This window comes from Ochotona curzoniae, unplaced genomic scaffold (genome assembly GCF_017591425.1).
Source record: "Ochotona curzoniae isolate NIBS_2020 unplaced genomic scaffold, NIBS_Ocur_1.0 contig_4514, whole genome shotgun sequence".
NCBI lineage: Eukaryota > Metazoa > Chordata > Mammalia > Lagomorpha > Ochotonidae > Ochotona > Ochotona curzoniae.
This window is the reverse complement of record NW_024466312.1, coordinates 2,487,279-2,515,133: the sequence shown is the minus strand read 5'-3', so window position 1 is coordinate 2,515,133 and position 27,855 is coordinate 2,487,279. Positions and strand designations below refer to the sequence as shown.

General features: G+C 37.4%; 1 protein-coding gene across 2 annotated transcripts in view; it reads left to right on the top strand.

Moving 5' to 3' along the window:
* The first annotated feature begins 1,677 nt into the window (after window positions 1–1,677).
* Window positions 1,678–27,855, top strand: part of ABCA12 (ATP binding cassette subfamily A member 12) — a 167,826-nt gene continuing 141,648 nt past the window's right edge. For both annotated transcript variants that reach the window (XM_040986400.1, XM_040986399.1), the window contains exons 1-2: window positions 1,678–1,746; window positions 14,571–14,664. In XM_040986400.1, the coding sequence (XP_040842334.1) occupies window positions 1,678–1,746; window positions 14,571–14,664 (163 nt within the window). The remainder of the gene's footprint in view (window positions 1,747–14,570; window positions 14,665–27,855) is intronic.

Here is a 27,855-nt window from a genome sequence, read left to right as displayed (position 1 = left end):
AGATGGTGACAGGCAGCAGGGAAAGAAGGAAGGGAGGCAGGAACTCGAGTCATCCAAGATTGTGAAAGCCAGGTGAGGCTTGACGACCACACCCCGAGAAGGAAGGGTGAGGGCATCGCTGTCAGGACCCTCAATAGTCTGAATATCTTGTATCTACCCTATTCCAAAAACAAACAAACAAATTAAAGGGCTGAACTCTAGTTGTCCAGTTCTGACTGTGTCATGTGACGTCTTCCAGGCTGGTTGCTGATGGCTCTGCAGGGCTGGCATGGTGACCAGGCAGTGGCACTAGCAATTACTCCATGTTTGGAGGGGGAACTCAGACAATGCCTTCTCTGAGTTTGAATTTGTCAAGGTAAGGCAAGAGGATGGAGGAGAGTTTCATCATCCCTGTCTCTGTTTAAATATTTGTGGCCCACCAAATTACATGCACGAGTACTGAGCACCTTAGCTGCTGTGACACAGAACAGCCCACAGTCTCAACAAAATGTACAATCCAGTGAGAAAAAGAAAATAGATAAAATATATATAATAAGATATATCAAATGGATGTAAATATATAAGATATGTCAAATATATATATTTGAGTTTTCCCAGAGAAATGGCCACCCCAAACAGTGTTGAATTCTAGAACAACAGAGAATATACTCTACAGGGTTATCTGAGGAGGCTGCATGGAAGATGTCAAAGATGTCAGCTAAGAGTAACTGGCTAACTGAGTAACTAACAAAGGGCCCTAGAGCAGAAGAGGGACATCCCAAGTAGAGAAAATAAAGGAACTCCAATAGCCTGATATGATAGGGGCTTCCTGTAATAGACCCAGGAATCTTCCCCCACCAAAATGAAGGAATCCACTGTGGGGCATATGCATTGCCTATCTGAAGCTTCTCTCTTGTTACCTACATCAAAAATAAATTGGGATAGAAAGCAGAACCTTGCCATCGTGGCCACTCTTGCTCAACTCAAAGCAGTGTATTGTACATTGATTGTACATTGCTGCTTTCCCCTAGGGATCTAATGATGGGCTAAGGTTCAGAGCTGCTTTGACTGAGCTCTGGTCTTACTGACTGAAAACATCTTAATGGTACTTTGAGTCACTCTAGACTCCCCGTCTGTGCCCAGAGTCTGTAAAATGCTGTGCCCTGCCTTTGTGAGAGGAAGCGCTTGTGCTTGGAGACAAGGCAGGGGAATGCAGGACAAGTCCTACTGGCCCGGCCAGGGTCCCACCTAATTCCTGATGACGTGTCTAATGCAGGTGACACGTTCTGTAAGGTGTGGAGAGGCAGTTAATTTTATGGCAGTAGGAGGTGTGGTTTTTTTTTTTTTTCTTGACAGTGGGGCATTATCTGAATGATATTCATTCTTTCTTGAGTCTGGAGTTCATGCAACAAGCAGCAACTGGATATTGTTTTAATATAAGCACAATCCGTCAAAAGACGCTGATCTGGGTCATTCCTTCAGAGAAGCTATTGAGAAGTGTTTCTTGGTCAAGACCTAACCAAGGCAAAACTCCAGCAAGAAGAAGAAAACCGTGGGTCTCTTACCCCAGCTACCACGGGAGCGATGCCGTGAAAACACTCGTGACCCATTGACACGCTGCAAATTGAACTGGGTGTTGATTCTTCTTTGGAGGACTGGAGGGAAAGAGAAAGATTCCCTTGCGGAGACATCTGAAGCATGGCTTCGCATTTTCGGCAGCTCCGAATCCTCGTCTGGAAGAACTGGCTTGGTGTGAAAAGACAGCCGGTGAGTTTCAACCGGGAATGAGGATGCGGGGCACAGGACACTACTTCAGGCAACTCTAAAATGTGGTGTTCATGTAGAAAGAGGAGAGTTAAAGGGCATTTGGCAAAGCAGGAAATAAGATACTTAGAATTCATCCCTCTGTCTTTTAACTAATGGGGCGAGTCTTAACATGCTTCTAAGCAGACTTTTGATTTCAGTAAATTAAGAGTAAACCAAGACATGCCCTAGGCATAGAAAAGGATGTGCCTTGTTGCTGGTTGAATTGGAACTAGTGTTGAATTCTGGGTCCAGGCCAACTTTCAGAATCTTCTTCTGAAGGAATTCAGTTCAAAATGGAATGAATGAAAGTAAGGTGTTATTTGAAAAGAAAAATAAATGGAAGTAAGTTATTGAAGAATCAAAAGGAATGGAAAGTTTTGATTAAAAATAAGTGAAAGAAGAAAGCATCTGAAGGCTGTTAGCATGGAAAGGCTTCTAAGAAATTTTAATTTCTAAAAATCGCTTACTGGAAATACCACAGAAGAGTGTATTTATGGGCTATGATACAAGGCATTATTGAGTCATCTAACTTTACTGCCATGGTCTGTGTTTTCTTTGCTCACTGCAACATCTTTTTGTGTTCTCACACTAATACTTGCATTTTAAATTACAAGACCTAGCAGTTAGCTGCACCAAATGGACTTCAGGAGACTGAGAAAGAAGTTTCTACAGATTTTCACAGGCTCAAAGGAATGTTTGGAAAGCATAGAAGGTCAAAGTGTACTCATAGACTTTATTTTAGAGAGAGAATTTCCAGGCTTCAGTGAGCAATATGAATATTATGCAAATGATGCACATCATAGAAACCAACATTAATTTATGTACCTCATCATGTTGTGGGTTTGCCTGCAATGTCAGATGCCTTGTTTTGAGTGTTCTTATGCATGTATTAAGAGAGAAAGGTAGGTAGTCATTTAACTGGGTGAATTTGATGGGTAGAATTTAAAACCTCAAGAAATACGTACTTGCATGCATCTGATGTTTGAATAGAAAATCATAAAACCATTAATACTTAATTTTAATGGCAAAAATTCAAAAGGGAAATTTCTAAGTATCACATGATGCTGGGTTGGTGGCTGTGCTCAGAGGGTGAAGGCTGGCTCCTGTTGTGACCAGCGTATGACATTTTTCTCAAAGTACCAGTTGGCCCACGTGCAAAATGGGTGTGTGTTTTGTCATCTCAAACCCACAATGCTGGAAGAACTGAATATACCCATATATTTCAAATAATTTGTAAATGGGGAAAGACAGCAGACAGATTACTGAGGGGTGTGGAATAATGTATGTGTTACTTTTTAAAATTCAGATCCTAAGAAATTAGTCCCCAGAACTTTCCCAAATTTCAATACAAATAACTTGTTTCATTAAAAAAATTGCAGTTTGGAATTGTATTGACAAACTCCTTCCTTATTTCTAAAATAGTGAGGATATCAATTTTCTATCTTAGACTTTTCTCTATGTAATCCCGTTTCTCCCAGACATGGTAGCATAACTAGAAGAGAAGCACATCATAAATGAGGAGAGTGCTTCATCCTTTACCAAAATTATCATGTTGTTCCCATTTACCAAAATCCCTAAAAAACTCTTTGTAGTTAGACTTTTTCTGTGGAAGGAAGGTAAGTGAGTTATTATTTCAGATCTTAAGTACAAGTTGAGAGAATCTTGTCCAGGTTGGATAAGTCTTGGTTGCAGGAAATGAATTTAAAAAAATTCAGGTTAGGGACTGTGCAGAAGATTCACTGAATCCATTATAGCTAAGCAGGGGAACACAGAAGACCTGTAGAAGTGGCCAAGAAGAAGGAAAGACAACTCCACGTGAAGGGCAGAAGGGTAGGGAAAAGTGCATTGCCTCCTTTGTTGTTTGGCATGTGACCAGTTCTATCTCTTGGGATTAGCAAACTTAGGAACACAGAGAAAGATGTATGAAGATACTGCACGTTAGAGACACACATGTCTACATCCTACAGAGTCCTTGGGTTCTACTCCTGGCTCCAGATCCAAAGTCTAATGAGTGTGGACACTGGCTCAAAGTCAGATTTCTCTAACCTCAGGTCTATCCTTCCCATTGCCTCCCTATCTTTTATTGCTTCTGGTTGTTTCCTTTGCCAGTAGTCTCTGGCTGCCACTCAGAGTTCAGGGCCGTGAAAGGGAAATCAAATCCAGAAAGGGAATTGGAGGAGTTATCTTAGATTTTCTTTCTTTTAAACATATTTGGTAACACAAACTCCTAGTTCCATTGGGGAAAAAAATGAATGCTAAAGTAGAATGAAAAAAATACATGAAGTACAAACAGAAATGTTAGGCAGTTGGGAAAATCACTAAGACATAATTGATCGCTACTCTACTAAGCTTGTAATTTAATTCTTTAAAAAAGTTTTAAAAAAATGAAAACCCTTTCTGGAGGAGTTTAAAAACATGGGGGCTCACCTAATGAGATGCTGGTTAAAGACAGAAGTCAGGATCCTGGGCCAGCAGAGACCTCAGGCTGAGAAGCTAACGCTTTAGCAGATGAGTTCCACTAGACAATTCAAGGAGTGATTGCCAATCTACACTGACCTAAAGAAGACACAACAGTTAGCAAATCATACTTCTCTTAATGGCATAGCCAGAATTGTCTATTACACACAGTGCTCCAATTTTGACACTGTAACAATTTTATAGATTGATTTGAAACACACACAGGTAGGGAGGGAGAGAGAGAGAGATATCATTTCCATCCACTGGTTTACTTCTCAAACGCCTGAATGTCTGGGCTGAGGCCAGAGTCGGGGGCATGGAACTAACACAGTACTCCAGTGGGAGCAACCCAATCCCTCGATCTGCCACCACAGCAATAGCAAGAAACTGGAGTCAGGACCCAGAACCGAACGGACATCAATCTCAGGCTCTCCGATGTGGGATGCAGTTGTAGTAACCACTAGGCTACCCGTCTTCTCTGACACTAACATTTTGGATCAAGCTTGACCCTTTCCCCCAATTTTCCACCTGCTCCTTTCTCAGAGGGTGGACCAAGAGGAAGTTTTAACTTAAGAACTTTGGAGCAGTTTGATGTATACTTGATATTAACTTAAATATTAAAACTATTTAGGGTTAAACCCTAATCCAAATTTCATTCTAAACCAGGTAAAAATTATGTAGGTTTTGCACAATTCATTCTCCTGTGTGGTCATATTTTCTAGCTTCAGGCTCCCCATATTAGTATTACCTGTTGATCACATAGCAGAAATGAATACTTCATTAATTTAGTCCATCAATAAAACACATGAGGTAAAGATGCTTCAGAATTGGGAAAAATAAATTGCTTACTATTCAATAAAATGTGTTGCTTTTACATATATCATAGAAACTGTGAGTCTCTAAAATACATTGCAGCCTCTAAGAATGAAATTCAGAAAACTTTCTTGATGTCCTTTTCTAGATGAGGTATGAATTTGGATGGCAGTGTTGAATGGCTGCAAGCCCAGTGGATTGAGATCTCTGCCATTTTTTTTGTAGTCACTCATTTTGCGATAATGAAAAGTTACGGTTCCAGGTTATAAGGAGACCTTTAAATGACTTTTAATTCTCCCTGGCATTGAAATACTAAAAAATATTTTATTACTCTCAAGGCTCAACTAATAAAACCAGAATATTTTATTAGAAAGAACCAATAATCTATTTTGCAGAGGTTCATCTAAGTAACTTGGCAATATTTGTTGGTGCTGAAACTAGATGCCCTAAGTTCAAACACTAGCTCCAACATTTAGTGGCTTGTGGGTAAAAAAAGAAAGGCCGGTTAGTTCCCTTGAAATTCTATTTCTCCATCTGCAAGAGGAAAAGAGGCAACACATGGCACATGTTCGACAGCACATGACACATTTTAAGTCATCAATGTACCTCAACTATTACCATTTGAAACATCACATTGATTAATGACATGAATTATATGAAGGTCACTTGATAATAGGAATCCATCCTGGGAAATATTAAAACAATACTTAATGATAATTTTTGCAGTTATCCAGGAAAAAGAGGGACCTTATGTTAAAATATTTCCAGAATTCTCATGGGAAAAGGAACCAGACCTACACACAGGAGCACTGGTCATGAGGGAGAATTTCACATCAGGAAAAGCAAAATTATCAGACATTGCGAGTCACTCAATGAGGAGAAGTCTCATAAGATAATGAATCTCTTGCCACTAGAAGTAGAAGCTTTTAACTCAAAGTGATGGAGTCATTCTGGACCCATTTCTGTTTGTGTCTTTCAGATTTTAGACTCTGTTTTCCTTGATTATTTCTCTCTGTCATTACTTCCTACATTGTAGCATTTCTATTATAAGTTACATATATATGTAACTTTTAATAAATTCTTTCCTCAAAAGTTTGAAAACTTTGATTTTTCCCATCTCCAGTGCATAGAACACAATGGGCGTTCAATAATGTGTTTGTGTGTGTGTGTGTATTTAAAGATTTGTTGTATTTACTTTAAAAGTGGAGATACAGATGGAGGGTTCAACTCCTCAAGTAGCTACAATAGCCAGGGCAGATTCCAGCTGAAACCAGGAACCTGCAACTCCATCAGGGTCCTTTGTGTGATTGTCAGGAGCCCAAATATTTGGACCATCTGTTGCCACTTTCTTGGCGCATGAAGAGAGAGCTGGACCACAAGTGAGCACCCAGGACTTGAACTGGCACCCATATTGGATGCCAGTTTCACAAGCAGCAGCTTAATCCACTATTGTTATTTTCATAACAAATGCACAAAATTTATATAAATTATGACTATGTTATATGTCAAATCTAAAGTTTACCCCAACTGTACAAGATTATGAGTCCATGATGAGAAATAGAGAATGTTCACCCTAGATATTTTCTTCATATGCTTCAGAGTTAGGTAAATAAAGTCTATTGAAACTGAGAAACTGTGCTAATATTCAGTGTCATTCAGTTGTAACATAACCAATTTAAGATCAATTTAGCACCAAGCACATAAGCCCAAATATCTGTAGGCATAAGGTCGGCAACGTGACTTTGTAAAGTGCACCTGCTACAATGCAGCAGGAAAGGGTGTCATGTGTGGCAAACTACAGAATGTGTGCCTTAGGTGAAGGCATTTGCATTTCATCAAAACAGCAAAACTAAACCTGTGTGCAAGAGATTGAAAACTTTCAGTACAGGCTCTGCCATCTCTACTAGAAGATTATGAAGCTATGATAATTAAACTCATGCAAACTCCAAATGAAATTTTAAAATAATTTCTTCAGATTTTAAAGTACAGAGTAAAGCTCATTCTTTAAAATGGACCCATATCTTAATTTCTTACATTTTAAGAAAATTGATAAGAAAAATAATAAACATAAAAGAATCAGATGGATTAGCAGGAGATAGAATGAAGGATTGTGGCAAGGTAATGGAACATGAATGATTTAAGGCTGAAGGTGTATGCTCTGCCCAGATTTTTTTCACAACATTGGGATTTGGAGATTTTCAGAGATTTGAAACAATAGGACTTTTTGCAAATACAGAAGCAAGTGTTAGCAGATAATTAAGTACTGCAGGTCAACTCTAAACGAAACAGTTTGAGTGGACTTATTTTTGATTGCTTCAGAGGACTGCTAACACTTTGAAATAGTGATTTTGAGTGAATGATTTCATGGACCACAGGGTTGCTGAGATGTGCTCTGGCATCGTCCTTAGTTTCCCAAGTGTTAACACCTGCTGGTGTTCTTGAGTAAGAACTTCTGGGCCTGATTTCCCTTCCTGTTCCTTCATTTTTGCTTCCTTGCTAAAATTGTTCTATATTTTCAAAGAGAAATATGAAGATACTTTGCATAATTTATAAACCTTGCATTTTGAAACAATTTCAAATTTAAGAAAAAGTTGAATAGTGTAAAGGACTTTCATTCTAGGACCTTATGAGATGGATGCCACATCACCTTGGATTTGTTAGTGTGCCTTTTACATAAACACATAATACCCAGTATCACCATCGTATCCTCAGACTTAGTTCACATGTCACCATTTGTTAAAACTGTCCTTGATAGAGCAGGCTAAACCCCTGCCTGCAAACACCAGTATCCCATGTAGGCACCACTTTACATCTAAGCTGTTTCATTGCCCATGCAGCTCCCTGCTTATGGCCTGGGAAAGCAGTGGAGAATGACTTAAGTCTTTGGGCCACTACAGCTACCTGGAAGACACAGAGGAAGCTCATGGTCCTGGCTGCGTTTCAGCGTGGCTCCTCCAAACTGTGACCATTTGGGGAGTGAAACAGAAGATAGAAGATCTTTCTGTGTCTGTAAAATATGCCTTTGAAATACAAATAAGTGCATCTTACAAAAACCCAAAAAACACAAAACCTGTTTCTGTATAGTGACAAGATTCTATTCAGATCACACAATACATCTGTTTTTCATATCTTTATTTTCTTTGGTGAAACAGTTTCTTGGTCTTTCTTTGACTTTCAAGAACTAGAAAATCTTGAGCCTTCAAGATCAGTTGCTTTCTTTGTGGTTTGTTCATTTGTAGAATCAGGTTATCCATCAATTGCAACGATGTCCTAGAAGTCATGCTGTTTTCTTTCCATTACGTCACACTTGGTGGTGCTTGACATTAATTTGTCCCATTTTCTAGGAAATATTTTGAGACTGTATGCACATTCCACTCCTCATTAAGTTTTTAATTCATTCGTATGTTTTCTTATGTATTTGTTTATATCTAACATGATAAATCATCACCTGTAAATTTTATTATCATACTTTATTTCAGTGCTTAAATTTGGCCAGTGGATTAAATTTTTGGACTGAATTGTGTCTTTAGATATGTCCTCACTTTTAAATGGATTCTGAACAATTTAACTGTCACGTTTCTATCTCTTGCTATGCCTACATCTGTCCATCCATCTGCCTATATGTTGTGAATCATGCATAATCTCTCTCTTTTTCTCCATCTTTTACTTATATTCTCTAGCTCTGCCCATAGTTGGAAATAGTAACAGCCAAGAAGCAATGAACATAATTAACTCCCTGATGTCCACTAAATGATGCTGCCATTTCTTGATAAATGCATATTTTCAGGGCTGGGACAAAGTGCATGCACAATGAGACAGAAATGATTTGTGAATGCAGGAAGCAGAAGAGAAATAGTCACTATACATTCATACACACTTGTTTGTATTTACATTGAACAATTCTTTACATATTTTGGAAACACAAATGTCATGGCCAAATATCGAACAGGAAACTATTTTGTGGATAGATAACCTAAGATGTCAAGAAAGCAGGGGGCTGGTATCCAAATGAGTTTCACTGGCATGATAAGATAATTGAAATATTAATTAAAAATTCTGAACCTATATATTCTTATTTTCATTAAGTTTTCAAGTAGTTTCTGTTTCTACAGGTGTAAACGCATAAGATTAGGCCTTTCTCCAAATAAGCAAGAAGTCATGGCTCACTGGCTTAGTATTTGAATCCTTGACATTACATTTGATCCAGGCTGTTTATTTAGGATGGTGTTGAGAGCTGTCCTGTTGCTATGAAAATTTAAATTTTGTTTATTTCTTGCTGTTGTAATTAATTTATCAAACTTAACATTCCCAAGATTTCAGAGTGGAGAATTTTGTGTTTACTACTCCTCTAAAATACAATATGTAAAAATGTTCTGCAAACTTCTATAATCTTGAACCTTAGCAAACATAATAATTGATCAGCATATAGTTTTATTGTGGACTTTGCCTTCAATACAGTTGAAGAGTGTTAAAGTGTCTTAAACTTCTCTGATAGATATATCAAAGCAATATGCATATATACATATACATATACACATATATTTCTTGATTTAAGGCATGTGTAATTAAAATTTGTCAAAACATCCTCATGAAACTACCAAATTAGTTCAATCAAAAAGCTGGCCCTGTGGCTCAACTGACTAATCCTCTACCTGATAAATGCCAGGATCCTATATAGGCACCAGTTTATGTCCTGGCTGTTCTACTTCCCATCCAGCTCCCTGTTTATAGCCTGGAAGGCAGAAAAGGATGGTACAAGGCCTTGGGAATCTACATCCATGTGGGTGACCCAGACAAAGCACCTGGTTCTTGGCTTCAGAGGAACTCAGTTTTGGCCATTACAGCCATTGGGGAAACAGCAGATGGAAGGTCATCTCTGTCTCTCCTTCCCCCTGTAAGTCTACCTTCCCAATATAAATAGATAAATCCTTATAAAAAGGCAGCTTAAAAACACAATTTATTTCTGTGATTTGATTATGAATGCACGTTTGTGTTGATATAGCTGAGCTTCATCACTGACTTTTCATGAGGTTGCCATAGTAGCATCTAATTGATTAGATGCTCCTAAAAGTGGCTATGGGCATTAAGCCTACTCAGCCCACTATTTTCCTTAAACACACACACATGCACACACATGGCTATGACTTCAACTCAAAAAAAGACAAATCTGTAAGTATTAGCGGTTGTTTATTTTTTTTTTAACAATCTCTTTGTAGTCTACATTTCATATGTACTTGTTGTCTAGGATCTTTGAAGATCAGACTCTCAAGAATAGCATAGAGCAAGCTAGAACCATAATATTTCTGCAATATGCATTTTCCACCACAATTTCTGTAATGCTTTTTCTGCCCTTTGGTGTTGTAAAATTATTATAAAAGTCATGGCCTTTGTGCCTTGCGGCTAATATCCTTGCCTCCCACTTAACCAGCCAACTGGGTATTTGACATTGAACAAATCATGCTCTCCTTCTGCACCCAGGAGAATAAAACAGGTGTTATATTACAACAATGAGCCTTAGCATCTTCAAAACAATGAACATCTTTGGTAGTTTGACCAAGCCTATCTCCCTTCTAAGAATGTTTTCTTAAATTCACAAAATAAAAACAAATAAGGCTATAAATAAAAACACTTGTCTAAAAATTCAGTTATCAAAATATTGAAAACATACACTATGTTAAAAAGTATATTTGCAATAGTATTAAATAAAAGCTCTAGTGATAAAGCCATAACCACTGCAATTTCAGCACAGTGGGGCATGTAAACAGCACTTTATGATATCATCAACAGCTCTAATTGAGTTCAAAACACGATTTTCATTGGTGACAAAGTCACAGATATTTCTAATAACATAATGGTTCATTGCCTGCATCCATTACTAATGGATCTTCTAAATTTCAGTTACAAGTTATAGAGAATAAAAATATGGCATTTTCCTCCTATCCAGGTTTACAAATATTATGAATTCAATGGATTCAGTTATCTCTAAGAAATGTTACAACATCTATATTACAGGATTTTATAAGTAATTCTGCTAGTTGGGTAGAACAGAATATGAAGGAGTTCTACTTTTCAGGGAGTTTGCTGAAAAGTAGAATTTAGTAAGTTTACTCTAGAGTAAGAAGTTGAAATTCATGCATAGTTTTTTCCTCATATGCAATTTAAAAATATTTGAAGACTCCTCGTCTAAATGAATAAAAAAAATTTTGCACCAAAATGATCTTTTAAGGCTATTTTCCCACAAACTTTGTGAAGTGTTTTCATAACTTTGAACCACTATTCTCAAATATTGCTTGGGTCAACACTTAGCAGCAGCATCATTTACCTACCTGGGCATATGCTAGGAATGCAGTCGTAGGTCCCACTTGAAATCCACTGAATAAACTCTGCATGCTGATGAGATCCCCCACATGATGTGATGTACAAACGAATATTCGAGAAGCATTGTGAAGCCTGCTAGCTATCATGCAGTCAAGCACCTGGAGATTCATTAGAACTACCATGAACTTCCGCCATTTTAAAAACTATGTCCTTATGCCAGAAGTCTCATAAGTTCATTACACGCCTAGCAGCGAGAACAGTGCTTTTAATTACACAACAGATTGTGGTTTTTGCATTCATTGCAATCCCAATCAAAATGCCTTCAACATTCTTCATGCATAATAAGAAAAATGATGTTAAAAATCATCTGGAAACACAAGAGACCCTCAATAGCTAAAGCAATTAAAGAACAAAAATAAAGCTAGAGGTTATCACGAAACCAGACTTAAGATGTACTAAAGGGCAGCTGTAATCAAAACAACCTGATACTGGCACCAAAATAGACCTGAAGATCAATGAAACAAAATAGAAATCCCAGAAATGAGCCACACATCTACAGCTACCTGATTGTTGAAAAATGAACTGAAATTAGTCCAGTGGACAAGGACAGTCTCTTCAACAATTGGTGCTGGGAAAGCTGGAGCTGCATGTACAAAAGCAGAAAACAAGACCCCTGCCCTATGTCTTTCACAAAAACCAACTTTAGGTGGATCAAGGATCCAGATCTCTAACCTGATATCATCAAATTACTGGGAGTAAAACATCAGTGACGCTCTGTAAGACATAGTGTAGGCAAAGAATTCTTGGAAAGGACTCCAGAAGCACAGCCAAACAAAATAATAGGGATTACATCAGATTGGAAGCCTCCACACTACAAAGGAAGCTGTCCACAAAGCAAAGAAATGGCCAACAGCATGGCAGAAAATATTTGTTACCTATGCAACTGATAGAGGATTAATATGCAGGATGTAAAAAGAATTCCGGAAACTTTACTACAATAAATCAAGCAGCCCAGTTAAGAAATGGGCAAGCAACATGAGCAGGTATTTCTCACATGATGTAATTCAAATGATGAATAGACACATGAAAAATATTCAGGAGCACTGTCTGTTACAGAAATGCAATTAAAAATAAGATTTCACCTCACTCTAGTTAGAATGGCTGTCTTCCCAAAATCATAAACCAATAAATGCTCATGAGGATGTGGGAAAAAGTTATTTTATTCCACTGCTGGTGGGGTTGTAAACTAGTGTAACTGTTATGGAAGACAGTCTGGAGATTCCTCAGATATATGGAAAAATGTCTACCATATGACCCAACCATCCTAATACTGGGAATTTACCCAAATGAAAAAAGCAACCTGTAAGTGAGTTATCTGCACCCTCAGGTTTATACCAGTTTAATTCACAATAGCTAAGATGTGGAATCAACTCATATTCCCATCAACAGGTGACTAGGTAAAGAAAATGCAATACATATACACCATGGAATACTACTCAGTTCATAAAAAGGATGAAGTAAAATATAGTTTTTTACAACGAATTGGATGCAATTGGACACCATTGGGGTTGGTGAAATACCTCAGCCCCATAAAGACAAATATGTTTTCACAGTTATCTGTGATAACTAACACACAGAGTACAAAAATGCAATCTGTAGGTGTGAATTACATTCTGGGATCTCGTTATTGTGTAGAGCTTTTGTCTATACATCCAAGAATGGTGGGGTTTTTTGGTTGTGGTTTGATTTCTCCTTTGTTCTTTGTTGTTGTTATTTTCTACTTCATAGGTTTTAATATCTTTACCTAGTGGAGTATTAAATCTGTAATTGTGAAATTGAATGACAGTATGATATTGTAAAATCTAGAAAAATGAATAAGGAAGCAGGAAGACGGGTGGGAAATGTGGGAAGAGGTGAGTAAGGTGGAAAGTACCAGTAAGCTTCTTAACCTGTACTGCAATAAAAGTGAAATTTGTCCACGTTAAATAAATGAAAAATGTAAGAAAAAGGATCAATGATTGATTTGTGTTGCTTTGGTAAGTTGAGATAGTTTGACATTTTGAAAAATTCAAATGTCCCTAAAAAGTGGAGATGAAAATGAAAACCCATCTGCATAACCATACAAGAAATAAGTTCCTACTTTAAGTTTATTAAAGATAGGCAAGGTGTTTTTCTCGAGGGCTTGGTTGAAGCACTCTGTATACCAATAGATGTTCTTGAATATATGCGTTCTTCACCATCCTAGGTCCAATTTTATAAGTAAATAAAATGGTAAGCACTTAGTGTTTTCAAACTGAATCATGTCTAGGTGAGGGGGAAAGTGGGTTACTTAAGTGCCTTCAAGTGACATTCTCTAACAGAAGTTTCAAAGCAGTGTACATGTTTGAAAACTTATTTTGCACCAGGTGGTGAGAATTCAGGTCTGATTAAGATGCTGTTTCTACAATAAGAAAACTGTCAGCTTATTTTGGGAATCAATCAATGTTGCTGTTGACTATAGCACCAAGTTCTATGATAGAAGCAAGAGTGGGAAATTATAGTGTTATAGCAGATTGCCTAGAACTTCAATTACCTGTTTCCTCAGTTCATAATTAATTCAATTATTTACTTTTGGGTTCACTCATTCATTAATTGGTTAAATAATTTTGACTGAGTCCTTTCCTAGTGTCACACACTAGGATTTAAATACATACAATGTCTTTGTGGCTGAGCATAGATTGTTAACATTGAAAGTTTTCTCTGACACATAATGAAGGGAAAGATTACAGTCTGGCTGCATAATCAGACAGAAGTGGTTAGATATGCCTAGGTTGAAATTATGTCAGGTTTTATATGCCTTGCCTTTTAAAGAAAATATTATCCAACATGTGACTTGGAAACTCTTACACATTTTAAATAAAAATTGGCAGTTTGATTTGAATTTTAAGATAATCCTCTTGCAGCAGTCACAGAAGGAGATTAGAATGCAGGTTTCAAAAGATCTTCCGAAGTTTTAAATCTGAAAAAAAAATTCTTGTTTATTTAGAGGTCTTTTAGGCTAATAATGTATTTTATTTTGTTCTGTTACTGGTATTTACAAACAATCAACCCTCTGGCTTTTGTTGGACTTTATAGTGTGGCTTAGTTGTGCTTAGAATGTAGTGATTTTTCTTGGATCCAAAAAATACTTAACATTTTTTCTTATCATTATTTTACAGCTTTGGACACTTGTCTTGATCTTATGGCCAGTCATCATTTTCATAATTTTGGCTATTACCCGGACCAAATTTCCTCCAACAGCAAAAGCAACCTGTAAGTAAATGAAATTGGCTTGTTTCCCCAACCTTTGGATTCTAGTTAAAATTTATTTTTTCGATCAAGTATTGTTTCATTTTCAAATGCATTTTTAAAACGGTGCTTTCACTTGGAAGTTTTTGTATAAGCAGTTTGTGGGTTTTTACTTTAGTTTTTCAAATTGATCAGAAGTTTATGGTACATATATAGATATATATAAAGCATGATCCTGAACATATTTTCATATTCTTAAAATATTTACTCATTTATTATGAATGTTGTAAAATTAATCATGCTACATAAATACAAATAAGCAGCTAGATGAATCTTTAATTTTACAGTGGAAACTACAGACTTAATATTTAATTGCCTACATCAATGAAATCTACAGTGCTATAAAAGTCTCTCTTCATAGCTAATATTTGAGTGCTGTGAATGTGTCAACATATTTAGTATAAAAGAAGATTGTTTTCTAACTAGTGCTGTTTCAATTACATTTGACCATTGCCAAATCATAAAAGTGGGTAGAACGCCCAATGTGTTTCATTGTTTTACTGTAGATTTGGAGTGGAAATTCAGAAAGTCCTCACAAAGTTTTCAGAACTGAGGCAAGTAAACTTTTCAAGCCCAGTGGTTTGACAGTGTTGGGTTTGCTTTTGTTATAGCTCTACAGGGATGATGTTTCTATTCAGGCAAAAAAGCAAAGGGAGACATCTCATGTCTCATAAAACATCCATTTCCTAAATCCTTTCTTATAAACCTAATTTCTGTAAAGCAAGTTGAAGTATGGACATTTCCAATATAAAGGAATACAATGTTGAGTTATTTTGTAGAGAGTAATGAATTAGTGACTTTTAAAGTGGTAATATTCTTCAAAAACCTGGTCCTAATAATAAAACTAGAGTCATGACACAATCTACTCGAATCATCCACAACAGGATAATTAAACAAAATAGAAACACTATCAAGATAAAGCACATAAACTCTTTAGAGAATTTCCCAGTAATGATAATTATACATATTCACGGGCCATAGCGTAACATTCCAACGCATGTATACGATGTGAACTGAAACTGCGTATGCACTTTAGATTCTACAGTTAATAATTCCTTACATTTGAAGAATGCCTTGTTTCTAAAGAACTTATGTGGAGGTCATGATATTGAGTTATTGATGAAGTTTTATTAGGTTGTTTAGCAACATAGGATGGTGCTGTTCCTTTTGTATGGTGAATACGTTAGTTTTATTGAACAGATTAATCTCATTATGTACTGTTGGAAATTAAGTTATTCTTGTTTAAGTATACAGTAACATAATGTAAAGAAGTAATGTGTGCATTTCCAAAATAATATATTTAGTATATAAGTAGGAAAAATATTGTGAAATATCCCAGTTTGCCATACTTCTGCTATATTGATTACAAAAGGGACAGATGAAATCTAGGAACACCTGTCAGCAACTTATTTTCATCAATTTCTTGTTTTTGAAGGATTTTTCAGTTACATAAAATATCTCTTGTAACATTTTCAAGAGAAAAATATAAGCTCTGTAAATGCTTAGTCTTTTTTACTTATATGTACGAATTTATTTATACTCTTTTTTTATTTATATGAACAGATTCACCTATTTCACATTACAGATAAAGAAGCATGGTGTTCTTTCACAGCCCTTGTAGAGTTCTGAGAAATAGTAACTTTTTTTCTCTACTTGCTATGTGTTGATAGCTTTACCTAGCAGAGTGTTAAGTTTGTGATCTTAAAGTGAAACAAAAAATGCCAGTGTAAAAATCAGGGAAAAAAAGAAATAAGAAGGCAAGGTGAGATGGGAAGACTGAGTAGTTTAAACTCACCAGTGCTTTCAGGCAACATTTTAGAGACTTATGGGAAAATCATGAAGAGCTTTTTTAATTGCAATAAATTGGAAGGCAAAATATACTGGAGAAGCATTGTGACAGGTGCTTCCAAACCCAGAAGAGAGAGCTGTGATCTGACACACGGGAATGGAAAAGAGATGCTCCACTCTGGATCTATTATCACATTCTAATGACAATTTGCTGTGAAGCAGTTGTGTTTTTTGGATAGGAGAGGAGAAAAAAAAAATCATAGGATAGTTAGAAACACTGGATGTTTGCCCATCTCTGAGACCATGTAAGTCTCAGTACAAACAAACAAACATTTTATTGGAATAGGCATTTGGCGCAGCCGTTTAAACAGCTGCATGGGTGCCCTATCCTCTATTGGAATGCCTGTGTGTAAGTGCTGGCTCCACGCCCCATTCCAGCTCTTTGCTAATGCACACCTGGCAGGCAGCAGGTGAAGCTCAGCAGTGAAGCCTCTCTGCCTCACAAATAAAATTAAAGAAATAAATAAGCATTTAGAAGCAGCTTATTGAATTACCAGAAGTGGAAGGGATTTCCTCACTTTACAGATAAGAAACCTGGAGCCCATGGAGATTTGTCAGCATGCAATTGCATCTGATAGAAAAGAAAGATACTGAAGATCACAGTTTCTTATTCTTTCTTCGTGAGATTTATGTCATGTTTTATCCTCTCACAACTAATACATCCTTAGTCTAGATACTATTTCTTGGATCAACAAAAACTGAATAAAAATATGTCCATGGTTTAAACTTATGTGATAATTTTACACAAGAAGGTATAATATGCAGAGTAATTTGGAACACCAAACTACTGTAAAAGTTACTTTTTTTCCCATTCTTGTATTGAATATTGATTAATTTTGATTGATGGTTCAGGTTTAAAATTCTGCTTTGCTTCTCATATTCATTACACAGAAAAAAATTAGAACTAGCTGCTAATAAATAATAACAAAAATAAATATTTATTGGCCTCATACACTTAGAGAGGTGGTAGCTGTATTATTTGTTTGTAGTTGAGAAAATGAATGCACAGAAACACTAAGTAACCTGGCCAAGACTGCAGAGTTAAAAAGTGGTGGCATCAGGATTTAAACCCAGGCAATCTGGCTGTGGAGTGTGATCTATATCCAGTACTTAACATTAACTTCTAATGCTGCTTAGTTTAGATTTAGTAAAAATAGAATAAGGCATTAGAAATCAGGAATCGAAACACTTTCTGTATCAGGAATTGTAGAAATATAAGGAACAGGTGCATTGCAGTTGATGCATCAAGATTATCTTCAATATTAGTATACCATGAGGAATGCTCTCTAATTTTTCATGCCATTATAGTTTTAGTATGATAGAAATTAGGCCCACACTGAAAGAATCAAAATCTTTTCTGAATGGAAGTGCTAAATGGGCCCAAAAGAACTGAAGATGAAGCTAAGCTAGAGCCCTAGCTGAAACTTGGCCACTGTGAAAATGGGAGTTGCAAACCCATGGGTTCCTTCTACTTCCAAGCAGAGCTGGGAAGCTCTGCAGGCCTTGATAAATTATTTATAAAATATAAACAATGATTTAAAGGGCTTCCTCCTTAGTCTTTTTGACTAATGGGGACCTAAAGATATCTGGATTGGGGTAAGTAAAGAGATCATTACAGACCCTGCCACTGTGGCTATTGGTCAGAATAAAATGCGTATTTTTAGCATTATGTATCTTTAACTCACTCTCTTTTATGTTGTGATAAATGGATTAGGTAAGCAGCCGTTGCGAACTCTGAATCCCAGGAAGTGAAAGCTTTCTTAACCTTGTTGGCAGTTTCTATGCTTCTCGAAGCGGGCAGGGAATGGGCTTAGGTGCCAAGTTGGAAGCCGTGCCAGCTTCTTGCAATCTTTACAGGCAGAGACTTGTCAAGAGGCGAAATTTAAAACCTAAACAACCATGCTTCCAAACAGAGACAAACTAAATGATGTAAAACACCCACATATACCAAATCCAGATTTAAAATGCAGCTCTTATTTGATTCCTTCTAATACGTAGAAACACATCAACATCCAGAGAAGCAGTTCCTATTGTTTTTTTTTAGAATGATAAAACCTTGCCAGAATGAAATAAACATCCAAAAATACATTCATATCAACCAATCAGTTGCATTTATGTGATGTTAATGAAAGATATTTTTCCAAGTGGTTGGAATATCTCCAAAGACACAATGATATTATACTGTGACAATGTGATCATACACTCACACAAACTTGTAAAATGTCAAAGCTGTCACTTTTGTACAGCCCTGCTTCTTCAGAGGATGTAAAATCCTTCCTATTCTTCATTTGGAAATAGAGGTTGATGGAAGGCATGAGCCAATTACTTATTGAATTCTAGGCAAGTTTATGTTATGGAGTATTACTGAAGTTTATGGAGTTAATGTTATGGAGTTATACTGAATATCATCCATCTACACGTGACTTAACAATTTTGGTAAATTCATGATCTCCCAACATTTCTAATTTATCTTTTGACCTTCAAAGCACACTTCTTGTCTTCAGGGATGCATAAATACTATAAAAAGTGTGAACACTGACTAAGCACCATGTCAGACATCATGCTAAGTACTTTCCATATATTAACATAATTAATGCAAACCACTTCTTTTTTAGCCAAGTAATGCTGCCTATTTCAAAGATGAACACACTGACTTAGAAATGTTATTTACCAATGTTTCTTTGGCTAGCACAGGAACCCCCTCTTCCCCTTCTTAAGAATGTGTCTGAAATGTAGAAAGACAGGGAGAGAAAGAGAGAGAATCTATCATATGCTGGTTCACTCCCCAAATTCAGCAGTCAAGGTTGGGCCAGGATTAAGCCAGGAGCCTGGAACTCAACCCAGTTCTCCTAGGTATGTCAGAGACTCTAGGACTTGTGCCATCATCATTTCATGCATTCCAGGGTTCATAGCAGCTGGAATGGGAAGCAGAACAGGAACTGGAGTCCAGCACTTGGGTATGGAATACAGGTGTCCCAAGTGGTGTCCTGACCCAGAGTCTCGTCTTTACCCACGGTTGAAAGCAGAAAGATGGTTTCATCCAGGCTGAGGATGCCAACAATGGCAATCCTGGGGCATGATTCATTTGAGGTCATGGTATCTCCTTCTTCTTCCTTCTACCATCTATCGGTGGTAACACAGACTCAACATGTGATAAAAATGAACTCAGTTGATTTTCCTACTTGTCAGCAGCTTTGAGAAGACACATGAGGAGGGAGATTGACATTATGGGTTGCCTGTGGGACCCAGACATCCTTTTATATCTATGGTGTCTGGTTGTCCAGAGGAAAGTATCCGTAGTCCTGTGTTGGAATGGTCTGGGCAGCACCCCATCACAAAGGGCTTTGCAAGTCTGGAAGGGTGAGGTCGTTCCTGGCCTCATTCTGGCTGCTGACTTTTCCCAAGTAGAGCTTCTGGGGAAGCAAAGGCAAATGCGTCAGGACAGGATTCCAGGGCGTACCTGTTCTCCTGCACACCAGTCATTTAATCCCTGTAATTGAGGGGCCCGTAATAAACTGTTCTGGCTCAGAATTTATGTAGGTTTTGTTCTGGGACACTCAGGACTCATTGTCAAGTATCTTTTCCTGGGGATTGCCCCATCATGTGCCTCCATTCTCATGAGTCCCAGTGACAGGAGTCAGTTTCTCAGGTTAGAAACATCTGAGTCACTCCGGACTCCTCCCTTTTCCTTGCTTCCCATACCTACTGGATTTCATGGCAGAATTTGTATTGTGACACATGTCCTGGAGTTACCTCTGTCTTATATCCACTCCTTGGTTCGAGATCCCATTGCCTAATGCCAGGGTGAATCAGTGTCTGAGTGAGTGAATGAATGTACTCTTTCTGATCATGCTCTCTCTGCATCTACTGAGGAGGCATTACACGTCCTCCACATGTGCCATTCATATTCCCACTTGGATGCAAATGCTCATGGTTCATCCTCAGTGTCTACTAAAAGGGCAGTTCATCACTAAAACTCGCCCTTTCATCCTTTCCTAATCAGTCAAATTCAATCAGTTCTCCTTTTTTCATGTGAATCATGTGGATATAGTGGATATAGTTTCCTGTTTCAGTCTTTATCTATTGGAAGAATTGAACCATAACAAGAATCACATTACAATAGTATTCAATGTCCACTAATTCCATAACATTATAATTTGTTGCTGATGTTATGTATGGGCTTTTAATTGATTGGAATGATACTCTGCCGGCTCTACCTTCAGACCAGAGATAGTCTACCCAAGAAGCCGTTGAACTTATCTGAACAATAAGTTACTGGACTCTATACTTGGTATATGCTTGCAATGAAAGAATCTCAACTGAACTTGAACAGTGGCAATGCAGCAAGGTGGAAGAATCCACCATGGGGGGAAGGTTTAGGGAGGGGTGGGGGGAAATCCCAGTACCTATAACACTGTGTCACATAGTGCAATGTAATTAATTAAAAAAAAATAATGAAAGTTCAAAAAAAATAAGAAAATCAGAAACAAAGAGAAAAAAAAAACAGTATTCAAATACCAGATGCAGCACGATTCTTGACACAGGGACGATAACACATATTATTTGTAAAATTTATCTGAGCTGATTAGATTCCAAAATTCATTTGAAGAGGTGTAGTAACAAAATGCAATGTGATCATGAGATGGGTAAGAGACAAGTTTTGCTTTTCTTGGTTTTCTTAGACACAAAGCACCTGCCTCATAGAGTTGTGACAATTTTAGATTGGATAATGCTTTTTAAAAACCTAGAAAATTTGTACATAGTAGAAGCTATCTTAGTGTTATTATGTAGAATATTCATGTACTCTTCAGCTTATAATGGGATTCCTTCTCAATAAACCCACTGTAAGTTGAGAACACTGTGAATTGAAAATGTGTTCAGTGTTCCTAATCTACCAAACATCACAACCTAGCAACACAGTACACCACACATGATGGGTTATCGACCATCACGATTACGTGGCTGATTGGAAGCTGCAGGTCAGTCCTCATGTCCAGCAGCATGAGAGTCATATAGAAGATACTATAATCTCTGGCAGAAAAAAAAAATCAAAATTTGAACAATGGTTTCAAATAAATGTGCATCACTTTTGCATTATAGCAAGTATAAAAATTGCTAAATCAAACTACCATAGAATCAGACTGTACCATGTCAATCATTGAGCCTCATTAAAACAACTCAGCATCCTGTAATTATTGACAGATGAGGAAACTGAAGCTCAGGAAATTTAAGATACTTGATTGAAATTATACAACATTTAGTGTTGCCATCAGGGCATACTTAGGTTGTCTGTCAGGCATCCTAATTACTGATCAAGAAAGGCAAGATCCCTAAGAGCAATCAAGTCTATAGGAAAGAATAATACACATATTAGAAATGGCAATGTAACATTAAAATCCCCCAGTGGGACTGATCCCAAGGCAGAAGAAGCAAAGAGAAGGGAATCAGCAAGTTCACCTTAGGTAAAGCTGAAGCAAATACGAAGCTAAGGCAGCACACAACTCAAGAGAATAACAAACACTCAGCAATTGAGATCAATTGTTTTTCAGAGCAATCTTTTTCAGAATCAAAATTGATGTCAAAACTCCATAACGAACAAAATATCAAAATTTAAAGTAAACTCAGGATCAATACTACCAATTTCTCTTTTGCCTCAGGCTCCACTGTGTCTCCCATAGCACTGTCTTGGATGTCAAGAAAGGCTTTCTGCAAAATGCCCATGTCTTAGAATGAGTCTTGAAGAATAAGTAAAATGTTCTTTGGTAGACAACTGGTGTCGTTGCATTCCATACAGTGAGCGACCAACGGAAGTGAAGGCACAGGACATGAAAAAAGTCAGACCTGCCAGAAATTTAGAGGAGTCTCTTTTATATGACAGAGTAGGATGTTTGTGAGTTCTGAAAGATAAAGTTGCACATATTTTAGTCCATATTAGAAATATTGGATTTTATTTTGAAGGAGATGCTACTGAAATTTTTAAAATCAAATCAATTGAAGAATGTTTATATGTTTTGCTGACAACAAATATGCATGTTGATTAAGAGTAAATAATCTAATGCAAGTATAATAATGTATATAATACTGCAATGCAACTTGTAAAAGGAAGAGGACTTGTGCCATCTTGCTGTCTAAAGAGAATCATTGTTAACATTTTAGCATAATTTTTCTGGGATGCTTTTGTATATTCCAAACACACACCTGCATACACACAGCCTAAAGAGGACTCTTGTCATCAGACGGCATTTTATAAAGACCTCCTGCAGCTGTGTGCAAGGAGGACAGCCCTGGGAAATATGAGACAGTTTCTCAACTGAGTGTGGAGTTCAGGTTTTAAGACTCCACTTCAGCTTTTGTTCTAAAGAGTTCTTGATCATCTTGGAAGTGCCCTGGGGCTGACATCTCTAGATGTTTCCATCATAGTTTGCTGTTTTTCTGGTTCTTTTAAACCTCCTCTTCAATATCTTCCCAGAGGTTTAGACTTCAAATTTTTCAAAAAATAGAAAATTACTCTTTATATTATGTAGACTTCCATGGCTACACTAACTATAGCCCTTTGATTTCAGCTGTGCGAATAGATTGGCACAATTCAGGATATGAAACCACTAATGAGGAATAATGCCAGGAATCAGATACTATTACCTGTATGTTTTCCTTTTTGCCTTTTTTTCCCATGCTTGTGAGTTAGAAGCGGATCTGCACAACCACTCAACTTTAATGACAATGATCTAAGTGTGTCTGTTGAAAGACATAGATTTTAGGCTCTTAGCCTAGGATTTCCAAATTAGCTTTTCAGTGGAGTTGATGGAGAAGAAGGCAGTAATGCATGTTAACCATGGTGAGAACCAGGCATCTTGTGTTTTAAAGAAGTCCTTTAAATGATTCTTCTGCAATTTGAAGTTTGAAGCCAGCTTTTCCTTTCTGTTCAACTCTCATTTTTAAACTGTAGATGATTTACATTTTTCACTGGCTTACTGCTATAGCACGGAACCAAGGAATTTGTTCAGTAACAGTAGCAAAGAGCTTGCTTCCCCTGAGCTATCTTGGGGGCATTTTCATGATTGCCAGCACCCGTTGCTTTGTTTCAGCACTGACTCTTGCTCTGTAATCCTCAGAATTTCAGAAGCCTCACACTATTTTTCATACCGTACGAGAATACTATTTTTCAGGACAGTTGAAAAGAGAATGCCTCCTTTAAGAAAATACTGTGGGATTGATATGTATGGATGGAAATATTCACGGTTTCCTGAACAGGTGTTCCTCCAAACCGATTCATGTTTAAAGTCTGTACCCAGGGGACCCCAGCGCACAGAAACAACTGCTCCACATGCTGCCATTGTAACCCTGCAGTTTTGGTTTCTTCAATAGCAAGATTATAAGGAAATTCAACACCTTTCCATTAATTTCTCACTGCAGCCCTAGATGGAGAGGTGTTTCTAGAGTCATGTTCTACAAGTCTGTGTCTACGTCTGAAAAGGATTGTTTTTGTCCTCAGATTTCTGACAGTTTCATTGTAGAGTGAGCAAGCACCAGTGGAAAACATTGTGTGCCTTAACAGATTTGAAATAATGTTTGCAACACCTGTTAGGGTGCTTGGAGAACCGAGGTTCGATCTCTGGCTCAGGTTCCTGACACAGCTTTCTGCTCAGTGAATTCTGGGAGGCAGCAGAAACAGCTCAGGGAGGTGAATTCCTGCCATCCATGTTCCCAAGGCTCATGGCAGTTATTTGGAAAATATACCAACAGATGGGAGCACTCTTCTCTCTCTGAATCTCAAATAATTAAATACTTTAACGTTAAAATGATATGAGGAAAAGATGGTACAGACTTTGCATACCATAGGCCCTCAGATGATTTTTGAACAGCAACATGTAATGATTTGCTGTGTCTCTCCTGAACAAGGATCCAAGAGAGAGGCTGAAGCTATCCTTTGGAGCTTTGTTTTATTTACACAAAACAGCATTTCTAACCCTTTATCTCATCACTAGATGCTAGATACAACAATTGGAATTTAGACAAACATTTCAGAATATTTTTGGCTCTAAACAACATTTTTAGAAGGAGAGAGTGAATTGCATGTGTATTATAATTCAATATTCCCCCAGTCCAGGGACTTCTTGATGGTGGTGGTGCTTCATTTTAGCATGGATTGATATTTAATCAGTATTTATGGGGTATAATAAAATGTTTTGGTACATGTTAATATTGTGTAGTGTTCAAATTAATTCATCCATCAATGCAAACATTTCTTTGTGATTCACTCTAAAATCTTTAATCGACCACGAACTATTGTGAAATACAATAACCTTGGTATGCACCCAAACATACTCCTAGTAACTGTAGCATTGTACCTATTGAGCAGTACACCCCACCTCCTGTGCCCTCGCCCTCTCCTTCCTTCATCTTCTGGTCTCTTTCTACTTTTAGTTTTTAAGAGATCAACACTTTTAGATTGTGTTAGTGCGTTCATGTGGTATCTGTCTTTGTGTGCACAGCAGGATTCAACCAACATAATGTAAAAATGTTGAAACCTTGTCAGAACTTATACTTTCTATGACCTGTTTTGGAAGTCTTAAAATAGCAATTCTTCCATATTCTATTCATTAGCAACACATCACTAGGCCTGACCCATGTTCACAGGCAAAGGAGCTAGACCCTACTTTTTGAAGAAATATGCAAATGATTTTTGGACACATATTAAAACCATCTCCACAGAATAACAAGATTTAGTGGTCCAATAAGAGCATGTGTAAACACGCTTGAAATGTCTATCCCATCCCCGGCAAAATCCCTTTCTACTTTGGACCATGCTGCATTCTAGAATTTTTGGATTGTCCCTATTCATAGATAAAGATATTTATTTTCTGTGATGTTAGTGACAGACCTGACAAAGCATTGATTTAATCTGATCCTATCAGGCTCTTCCATTTTATACCGTGCAATCCATCAAACACAATCACTCATGTCTATTTAAAACACTCACTTTGCTTTTCGCATAGCCAACAAAATCACTCTCTGGAATATCACCTGGTATTTAGTAGTCACCCAACAAATATTTGTTGAACAAACAACTGAATTTGGTGCGACAATAATTGAAGGCTAGAACTGTACAGAGTCTTTTCTGATTTACAAGTCAATGGAAGACTGGTGAATACAGCCAGCATGCTTGCTTCTTGTGCAGGTTATGGCTTTTGTCCTATTTATTGAAAGGGCATGATGTTGAAAGCTCAGCAGATACACACTGAGGCTGGGGACAATATGGAACTCTCAATGTTGAGATTTATGTCAGTCACACACAAGGATTCTATGGCAAAATAACTTGATATCATTACATCATCTTGGGGGCACATTCTTTCCAAGCACAGTGCAGTTGGAGAAAGCAGGAGAAGGTTTGTGTGGAGTATCTGAAGCTCTTCCCATGATGTATTGTCCTTTGGCATCAGGGTACCACGTGCCATAATAACACTCTCCTGCATCTCTGTATAGAACTCTTACATAATTTATTCTGGAAAAAAATATACTAGCATAATTGAGCCAGATCACTTTGAATATTCACCACTCTTGAATCCTGTTAGCTGTAATAAGCTATTATTAGTTTTTATGATAAGCAGAGCTGTAAAAATCACAATATGATTACAGAACTTTTTTTTTTTTTTAACATGGATTACATTACTGTCAGAGGCATACCATGAGCTAAAAGTTAAGGTCTTTATTGTGATGACTGTTTTCGATTTTATGTTGAAGGTTGGCAAAGTTCATTTTGGGGGTGTATTACGAACTAAATGTTAACATTAGGTAATGTTGGGCCCGGCACCATGGCCTAGTGGCTAAAGTCCTCACCTTGAAAGTGCCAAGATCCCATATGGGCACCAGTTCTAATCCCGGCAGCTCTATTTCCCATCCAGCTCCCTGCTTGTGGCCTGGGAAAGCAGTCAAGGACAGTCCAAAGCCTTGGGACTTTGCACCTGTGTGGGAGACCTAGAAGAAGTTCCTGGCTCCTGGCTTTTGGATCGGCCGTTGGGGTCACTTGGGGAGTGAATCATCGATGGAAGATCTTCCTCTCTGTCTTTCCTCCTCTCTGTATATCTGGCTTTTCAATTAAAAAAAAAAATTAGGCAATGTTAACAAAGTCAAACCTCCAGACAAAAACGTATCATATTTTGTGTCATGTCAGTGCAGAGTATCAAAATTCAGTACAAATAAAACCCAACTCAAATAAAAGAGATAGGATTAGGTAAATATAAAGCATTAGGGAGGTTGTTCAGTAATAGAGTCATAAGCACAAATCTCGCTTTTATTTTATAGATTACTATATAACTCAATGTCCACATCCTGAACATTCAATTCATTAGTCAACACATACTCAGTCATCACAGCATCACGCAAAATCTGAAGGAAAAGACCACAAGGTTCCTAGATAAAAAAATATCAATAGTCAAGCTGAGGTTAGTTAAAACCCATGAACTCGTTCATAATTAATTGTGGTGGACAAGGTTTCTGGAAATGCACTAGTTTTTTTCAATGTCTTTGGAAACCAGTCAGTACAGGCACAACAGTATTTTAAGTAGGTCTTTAACTGCAACCTGAGGAAGACTCACAATGAAATCTGCGTGAAGAGTGGGATGTTTTTAAGGGAAGGAAGAGGAAGAATCAAGTTCTTTGTGACAGAGCTGTAAGGTAAATGATGTTTACTATTTATATTAGGTTTCATCCTCATACTTTACCACTCTCTTGTAATTAATTTAGTAAATAGTACATATTTGTTTTATGTCTGTTTCCTGCACTCTCCCCCTGTGTCTGACCCTGTCTTTCTCACTATCTGCAATGCTCCATACAAAAGACTGTCTGTGTATCAATAAACGGCCCTACTATATTCTATTGACTGGAACATGTGCTAGACTGAGAGATACAGGAAACAAGACATCCATAGTCTCAAATGTCAGATTTAAAATGCTGGGATGCCTTTGTCTGGTAAGCAGTTAAGAATGACTTATGGCAAAAGGAACACGCTATTTTGTGTGTATTGATAATTACTGTGAGGAGGCTAAATCTGCAATAAGAGCTGGAGCAAGAATAAGAATTATATGGTTGCTGGAATTACAAAAAGCAGAGGGCATTCTCAGATAATCGGAGAAACAAAAATGGATATGGATGACTATGTCTTCATATTAGGAAGAGAAGGTAAATAGGGTAGATTGAGATTGGATTTTGGCGGTTACACATAGCAACCACACAGAAGAAACCAACGGGTAACTTGTCCAAGATGAAATCAATAGTAACTGACAAGAGATTGTGACTTGAACCCGTAGA